General features: G+C 49.1%; 1 protein-coding gene across 2 annotated transcripts in view; it reads left to right on the plus strand.

Annotated features, from left to right (window-relative positions):
- DTX4 (deltex E3 ubiquitin ligase 4) overlaps window positions 1-8,668 on the plus strand; it is a 58,341-nt gene that overhangs the window by 21,712 nt on the left and 27,961 nt on the right. For both annotated transcript variants that reach the window (XM_027578975.2, XM_027578974.2), the window contains exons 7-8: window positions 776-937; window positions 5,649-5,738. In XM_027578975.2, the coding sequence (XP_027434776.1) occupies window positions 776-937; window positions 5,649-5,738 (252 nt within the window). The remainder of the gene's footprint in view (window positions 1-775; window positions 938-5,648; window positions 5,739-8,668) is intronic.

The raw sequence follows: 8,668 nt of genomic DNA on the forward strand, positions 1-8,668 counted from the left end.
CAGGGATCATTTTCTTAAAAGTCAGCTTCATCTACTCCGGCACATGGCACCCACTTTGTCTTTTCAGAGCAGTGGTTTGCAAACCTGTACCAGCATTAGACTCGCCACAGAGATCATAAAAGCACGAATAACATTTAGATACACCACTTCATGGTATGCAAGACTTCCCGTGGGTTATCTAATTTAATCCTTCCAACAACCCGGTGAGATAGATACTATTATTTTCCTTGTTCTGTGGAAAAAAAAAAAAAATAACAAAACAAAAAACAGAAACAAGACTCAGAGAAGTTAATTAATTTGCTCAAAGTCACACAGCAGGGTAGATGGCAGGGCTGAGAATCAAATCCAGGTGGTTTGACTTCAGAGTTCTTACTCTTAACTGCTATGTTCTGTAGCTAACCCCCCACCCCCAACCAGTCCAACTCGGTGTCCTGGGGTGGGGTCCAGGCATCTTTATTTCTAGCAAACTCCTCAGGGGTTGTGAGGCTTGGCAGTTCGGCAGTGGCTGCTCCCTGGTGCTTTGTTGTCTGCCCCCCTCATCTGGTACTTAGCGGGTAAATAATGATTTAACCTGCCCCCGTGAGCTGGTCTCCCTTTCAAGGGTGGGGTCTCTCTTACATGTCCCTTAGCAGGGAGCTGAGTTGTGGAATTTACTTGTTTGGGTGCATTTCGTTCCCCTGGCCCTTTATCTTCGTTTCCTTGCAGCGTTAGGTGGGGAGGGAGGTTGTTACCAAAACTGATTCCCAATGTGGCTGTTCCGGCCTTGTCCCCTCAGGATGGCAGTCTGCAGTGTCCAACCTGTAAGACCATTTATGGAGTGAAGACAGGCACCCAGCCTCCGGGGAAGATGGAGTACCACCTCATCCCTCACTCCCTGCCTGGCCACCCCGACTGCAAAACCATCCGGATCATCTACAGCATCCCTCCCGGCATTCAGGTGAGCTCACTCTCAAGCCACTGGCCATTTTTTTTTTTTTTTTTAGGTTTACATGTTGGCAGGAAATATGTGTGTCTTAATCTCTTCAGGCGGCTGTAACAAAATACCATAGACTGGGTGGCTTTTAAACAACAGGAATTTATTTCTCGCAGTTCTGGAGGCTGGGAAGTCCAAGGTCAAGGTGCTGACAGATTCACTGTGTGGTAAGGGCCTGCCTCCTAGTTCATAGATGTCTTTTTGCCATAACCTCATGGCAGGAGGGGCCAGGGAGCTCTCTGGGGTCTTTTTCATGAGGGAGGGTTCCTTTCTGATCCCATTCAGGAGGGTTCACCTTATCACACACCGCCCCCTCCCCCGCCACCAAGGCCCCACCTCCAAATACCGTCACCTTGGGGTTAGATTTCAACCCATTAATTTCGGAGGGACACAGACTTTCAGCCTATAGCATCCCATCGGCTTCCTGTCGTTGTGTGCAAGATGCGTTCTGTTCCAATAGTGCCCAAAGTCTTAACTCATTCCAGCATCAACTCGAAAGTCTAAATCCGAGGTCTGGCCTACTGACCATGTAGATCAGCGGTGGGAGAGACCCCAGGTGCAAGTTCCTCTCCAGCTGGGAACGTGCGAAACCGAACAGTTTATGTGGTGGAGCCCCCACAAACAGGTGCCCTTGTAAAAGAGTCCCCAGGGACCCCCCTCCCCTGGCCTCATCGAGGCCACAGGGAGAAGACAGGATCTGTGAACCAGGAAGGGGGCACCCACTAGACACTGGATCTGCTGGCCAGCCTCCAGAATGGTGAGAAACACACTTGTGTTGTTTAAGCCACCCTGCCTGTGGCATTTGGTTACAGCAGCCCGAGAGGGCCAAGATAATTTTATACTATGAAAACTTTCCTTTCTCCCATCTACACGGTCTCAGCCCCTGCCCCTGACCTTCCACCATTGTTCTGACTTTCTTACGTGTCCCCCAGCTTTCTCTCTGCCTGCGCAGCGAAGATTCTTTCCGCGCCGCCCATGCGCACCCAAAACATGACATATTAGACACACCGTTCTGCACCCTGCATTTTTCAATTAACAACATAGTCTGTAGATCTTACCATGTCAGTGTATCTTCCTTGTTCCTTCTTAGCTCTGGGTGATAATCCATCGTGTAAGTGTACCATAGTTTATATTCAACAGTCTCCATTTGACGGGCATATGGATTGTTTCCAATCTTTTACTACAACAAATAATGCTGAAGTGAATAACCTTGTATGCCTGTGAGTGTATCTGTAGAATAATTTTCCAGAAGTAGAATTTCTTTGTCAAATGGCATTTGCATTTAATATTTGATAGATGTTCCTTGGCTTTGATTTGGGGGAGGGGCATTTCTCTCCTCTTTTAAGTCTTTGAAAGGCAGTCCTAAGGAACAAATTGAACAGTATTCCTGCCAGTAAATACAAATGCGTTCCTTCCTTCACACATTGAAGCTTTTCCAAAATGATCTAGGGTACTTATTGGATTCATTTATTGGGCAAATATTTATTAGTTTATCCTTCCTTCCTCCTCCTTGCCTTCTTCCGTTTTGTCTCTTATTTTTTTTTGAAGATTTTATTTATTTGGGAGAGCAAGAGGGAGAGAGCGAGCACGAGCAGGGGGAAGGGTGGAGGGCAAGGGAGAAGCAGACCTCCCACTGAGCAGGGAGCCCCCACACAGGGCTTGATCCCTCCCCGAGATCATGACTTGAGCCGAAGGCAGACGCTTAACCGACTGAGCCACCCAGGCGCCCCTGTCTCTTATTTAACAAATATTGGAAGATGGTTTATGGGCCAGGCACATTCTAGGTGCTGGAGAAACAATGGTGAACAAAACGGACAGTCCTTTCTCCCCTAATGTCCCCACTCTAGGGGGATGGGGAAGACAACACACAGATGCACAACCAAGGTACTTCCAACTAGTGGTAAGTCACATGGAAGAAATAAAACGGGGGGGGGGGGGGGGTGATAGTCAGTAAAAGAAAAGAACTGAATAAAAAACAGGGTTCTTCCCTGAGGGACTTACCAGCCAGTCAGGGGAAAATAAATACACATCACGAAACTATAGAGCAAAACACGGTGCGCACCATTGATGAAGGCTGTGGGAGGCCACACAGGGTCTCCAAAGTCTGGCAGACCTGGGTTCTGACTGCTGGTTGACTCCTTATTGGCTGGGACTTTGGATGATCCCTTGACCTTTCTGAGCTCGGTTTCTTTATCTGTATAGCTGGGAACCTCCTGTGCAGAGGGTTTGGAAGGCCAGGAGATAACATTTGTATGTGCACATTGTGGTATTGGGCACAGTGCTGAGGTGCTCAGTGCCTGGTCACTGGCATTATTGGAGTATGCTACTTGCCAGGGTAAGGAAGAGGGCTTATGTCTGTCTATCCGGGAGGGTCGGAGGAGACTTTCTGGTGCAGGGCACATGGTAGTAGAGCCTGGAGAGCCATGAAGAAATGGAGAGATTTGTAGTGGGCGGACACAGCGGAGTGGTAGCGGAGAGGAAGTGGGGGTGTTGGAAGAGTTTAATTTGGGACTTATGGCCGGCAGAGGTGGGGGATGGGAGGAGGGCGCATGAAGGTTGGAGAAGACTAGACAAAGGAGGGCTGTGGCCGGGCCGTGGAAGGGCGCCAGCGTGTGGAGGGCGGTAACTTCACTCGCCAGGCTGGGGAGCGCTGAGAGGCTGCTGGGCATGACTAGCGGCATGGAAAGTTGTGCATTGGGAGTGCGGTTCAGGAAGGTGTGCAGGGCAGAAGAATGAGGGCCGATGACCTGATAGGCCAGTTAGGAGACCACTCTGGGTCATGGGGCCCGAACGCCGGAGGCACTGGCAGCAAGGGAGAGCGAATTAGGGCTGGATGCGGGGGCCGCCGAGACTTCTGCAGTGACCGGAGGCAGCCAGTTTGGATGGTAGGGACATGACTGACAATATGGGAGTCGGGAGACGGCCGACGGCCCCGTGGTGGCAAGTAGAAGAGACTGAAGTGGGCGAGGATCGCGGCAGTGCAACTCTCTTGCAGGAGGTGCTTTTCTCAGCCTCCGGGACGGAAGAACAGACAGGTGGCACTAGGGGGTAGAGGGGCCCCAAGCCTGTGTCAGGGGAAATGCATCTCTCTGCGGTCAGGACAGCCGCCCCGTAAACCCACCCCTGAACATCCGCAGCAGGACACCAGGGCCACGTCTGTCCCTGTCCCCAGAGACTCCCAGAGACTGCACGGGCTTGGGCTTCCATGAGGAGTCGAGAACTTGGAACTCCGCCTTCAGAGAGTGATTCCCTGGGGGAGAAACTCTGATCCGGGGGAAGCAGAGTCGTGACTGTTCTGCTCAGTGACAGGCCGGAAGCAGGCAACCCTGCTGGGTCCGGGCCAGGCCGGCGTCTGTGTTGGCTGCACCCCGGGCACGTCCCAGGCGGGCGAGGCGCGGGTAGAGCCGTGGTGGGAACCGGCCCTTCCGTCGGGCAGCCTGGCCGACAAACAGCCGTGGCCGTGAGCGTGTTGTAAATGTGGAGTGGTTTCACATGAATACGGGATTCAGGGCTGTCAGGTCCCGCATCTCCAAGCATCCCCAAGAAGACGGTGTTGCGGCTCTCAGCCCACAAGGGACCTTTCCCTTCGCCGATATTGCACTTAACGCTGTTCAGTTTGCCAAATGATAGACGATCTACCACGCTATTAAAAATTTTCTTAAATCACAGGATTTTAACATCGATTTGGAACCACCATCCATTATAAAACAAAAAAGCAAAAAAGATCCCCAAAGTCTGTGTTTTCTTGCAATTTTGGTGTTCGTGCATTCATTCACTTTTTTTCAGCCAGAACTCATTTAACCATTTGTGTGAGAGCTTATGCGAGGAGCTGCATGGAATTATCATTGTTATATTGGTTTCATCTAGAAGGGATTTTTCAAGGGGTTCCACAGACCCTCACGGGTCAGAGAAGCTCAGAAATTACAGGCAGACATTTGTGTGTGGGCGGGGATGGGTTGGGGGAAGTACGTGCAGCAGTACTGGGAGAAAATCCTGCCCTTTTCATGAGCTGCTCAGGGGGCCTGTGGACACGTTCTGGACCCTGATTACGAAGCCTGGCTTCTGGCTGAATTCTGCTTCAGTTTCTTTCCCACCCAGTGGCCCGAGACTGCTTTTTTCACAATAGCCAAGACAGGGAGGAAACCTAAGTGTCCACCAGTGGATGAATGGATAAAGAAGGTGATCGCATGGCCCCTGGCTCAGAGGCACTTTTGTGATTCTGAGTAGTTTGGAGGTAAACCGTTCAATGTGCCCCAGGAAACCTGGGCTTAAGTTTTGGCAAAGCCATTGGAGAAGCCCGGTAACCTCTCTAGGCTGCAAGTTTTCCTCTTTTGTAAAACAAAAGAGCCGGCATAGCTGATGGATGATGATGATGAACATTTACTGAGTTCTTACTATGCTCTGGGGCCAAACGCACTTAACATTCATATTCTCCCTATTTAACAGCCGGGGTACCCACATGCCAAGAGAGGGCTCCAGCCAACACCTCTGGGAAGCAGCAGCTCTGGGTCCAAACCCAGGTGAAACTGCTACTGTCAGGGCTTTGGGATCTGTTCTCTGTCTAGACACTACGACCCTTATTCTTGTCATCATTATTTGAATTAGTCACGGTCTGCACCCCTTCGTTAAAAATATTTTGAAAGCTGCCCTTCACTGTCTTTCTTTCTGCTTTCAGGGGCCAGAACACCCAAATCCTGGGAAGAGTTTCAGCGCCCGTGGCTTCCCACGACACTGCTACCTTCCGGACAGCGAGAAAGGGAGAAAAGTAAGAGCGGGCGTCTGGGTGGGGTGGAGGAGGATTTACTTCTGTGTCAGGGCCCCAAGTTTTGCTTCCTGCCATGCGCAGGCTAAAAAGAGCAGGGTCTCTTTTTACTCTAGATGCACATGGTAACGAGGTCATATTTGAGTCAGCCATAGGTAAGGGTGGATAGGATTAGAATTTTTTTCTCTTGCAGGGTGGTGAGGGCAGGGCTTTTTTCTGTCCTGGATAATACTGGCAATAATTCATCTATTTTGGGGTCCTTTCTCTCAGGCTTTGCTGCTTAGCAGCTGGTCCTGGGACCAGCACCAGGGGCCACACCTAGAAGCTTGGTAGAAATGCAGAACCTTAGAACCTACTTCATTTTAACAAGATCCCAGGTGATCTGATAGCACATTAAAGCTTCAGAGGCGCTGCTCTGGGACAGGGATCTTAACTGGGGGGAGATTACTTTTTTATAGTGTACTTTTGTATTCTCTGACTGCCCCAAAAAGGCAGAGGGAAGAAATCACTGGGTTTCCGGATTCCCAGTGATTCATGGTCAGACTTCAGTGCTTCTATAAATTGTAAAGTTAGAATAAAGTTTTTGTGTTCATTTCTCTGTGGCAAAGGCCAGAAAATCATTGGATTTTCTAAACCTTCCCTAACCTCAAAAAGGATAAGAACCATCGATCTAGGGGGGTGTTGTGCACCTTGTGGGGTGCTAGGGCACAGTGCTGGACAAGAGGTGGATTTTATTTTATTTTTTAAGGTTTTATTTTATTTATTTGAGACAGAGAGAGTGAGAGAGAGAACGAGCAGGGGGAGGGGTGGGGCAGAGAGAAAGGGAGAAGCAGACTCCCTGCTGAGCAGGGAGCCTGATGCAGGACTCGATCTCAGGACCCTGAGATCACGACCTGAGCCAAAGGTGGATACTTACTGACTGAGCCACTCAGGTGCCCCAAGAGGTGGATTTTAGCTAGCTCTCTCCAGGTCATGCTGTGTAACAAACAACCTCAGTCTCAGAGGCCAACTTCAACAAATGTTTATTTCTCATGCACTTTGCATGCCAGTGGCTGTAGCTTGTTTGCTGCTTGAGTCAGCTCAATCTGCTCCACTGGGCTCCATGTCCTGGAATCCGGCTTGAAGGAGCAGCCCTTCTGTGATCTATGCCCTTCCCATGGAATGGGGCCGAGGACCAAGAGAAAATCCAAGTGGAATGGTACAATCCTACTAGAGTTGCCCCTGAAAGCTTGTTGCTCCTACTCACATTTCACCAGCCCTGGGCACTATACAAGCAATGGGGTCATGAACTGCCCACAAGTGGCTCTTTGGGTCCCATGGCAAAGGGTATGGATATGTTCTCTTTGTACAGAGGAGAAAGCAGATCGTTTGGAACAATGAGAAAATCAACCACATCGTGAAGATGTGCTCAGTGCAGGATCCTCAGATTAGGAGTCAGGCTTAGTCCTGATAACTGATTGCCCTGAACAGGCACAAGTCGGTGCCTGAGCCCCAGATTGACAGTCCCAACTGCTGGCTAAACATGTCCACTGTGAAGTCCTACTGCTAAAACTTGAATCCTCTTGCCAAGAGCTGCTCCTCTTCCATGCCTCCTTCCCCATGTTAATGACATACCCAGGATCCTTGGGACCCAGATTGGACACGTTAGTGGACCCTTGCTCTGAACCACCACCCCATTTGGGGCATTTCCCCATGAACTGCCCACTAAACCACTTGACTCTTTTCTAATCCTGCCATTCCCAACCTAGTAAATCCTTTCATCTTTCACCTGCTACCAGGTTAAATATCCTGTTTTTTAAAAAAGTAGGCTCCATAAAAAAAATAAAGTAAAGCTCCTCGCCCAGCGTGGAGCCCAACGCAGGGCTAGAACTCACAACCCTGAGATCAAGACCTGAGCTGAGATCAGGTCAGATGCTTAACAGACTGAGTCACCCAGGCGCCCACAGGTTAGATATCCTAAAGCACGGTTTCTAGCATCAAGCTTTTTTTTTTTAATTTTTTTATTGTTATGTTAATCATCATACATTACATAATTTGTTTTGGTGTACTGTTCCATGATTCATTGTTTGTTCATAACACCCAGTGCTCCACGCAGAATGTGCCCTCTTTAATACCCATCACCAGGCTAACCCATCCCCCCACCCTCCTCCCCTCCAGAAACCTCAGTTTGCTTCTCAGAGTCCATCATCTCTCCTGGTTCCGTCTCCCCCTCTGACTTACTCCCCTTCATTCTTCCTCTCCTGCTATCTTCTTCTTTTTCTTTTTTCTTAAAATATGTTGCGTTATTTGTTTCGGAAGTACAGATCTGTGATTCAACAGTCTTACACAATTCACAGCGCTCACCGTAGCACATATCTTCCCCAATGTCCATCACCCAGCCACCCCATCCCTCCCACCCCCGACCACTCCAGCAACCCTCAGTTTGTTCCTGAGATTAAGAATTCCTCATATCAGTGAGGTCATATGATACATGTCTTTCTCTGATTGACTTATTTCACTCAGCATAACACCCTCCAGTTCCATCCACGTCGTTGCAAATGGCAAGATCTCATTCCTTTTGAAGGCTGCATAATATTCCATTGTGTATATATACCACATCTTCTTTATGCATTCATCTGTCGATGGACATCTTGGCTCTTTCCACAGTCTGGCTATTGTGGACATTGCTAGCATCAAGCTTTTTTGTTGAGAAGAAATAAAGTGGGAAAAAAACCCCAAAAATTGTTTTGATATCTTTCCCTTCCTTCTTTACAATGTACAACCTTCTCAGTTTGGCATATAAGACCTACAGCAGTGTGGGTCTAAACCTTCCCCTCATACTAATTCCTCGCCCTTATCCTTCATTTGTCGGCTGGTCCAGGGCCCTAACCTTGGGCTCTTGCACAGCAAGGTAATAAAGAACATGGATTTGGGAGCCAGACTGGCTTTGGTCT

The sequence above is a fragment of the Zalophus californianus genome, chromosome 11, assembly GCF_009762305.2.
Source record: "Zalophus californianus isolate mZalCal1 chromosome 11, mZalCal1.pri.v2, whole genome shotgun sequence".
Lineage (NCBI taxonomy): Eukaryota > Metazoa > Chordata > Mammalia > Carnivora > Otariidae > Zalophus > Zalophus californianus.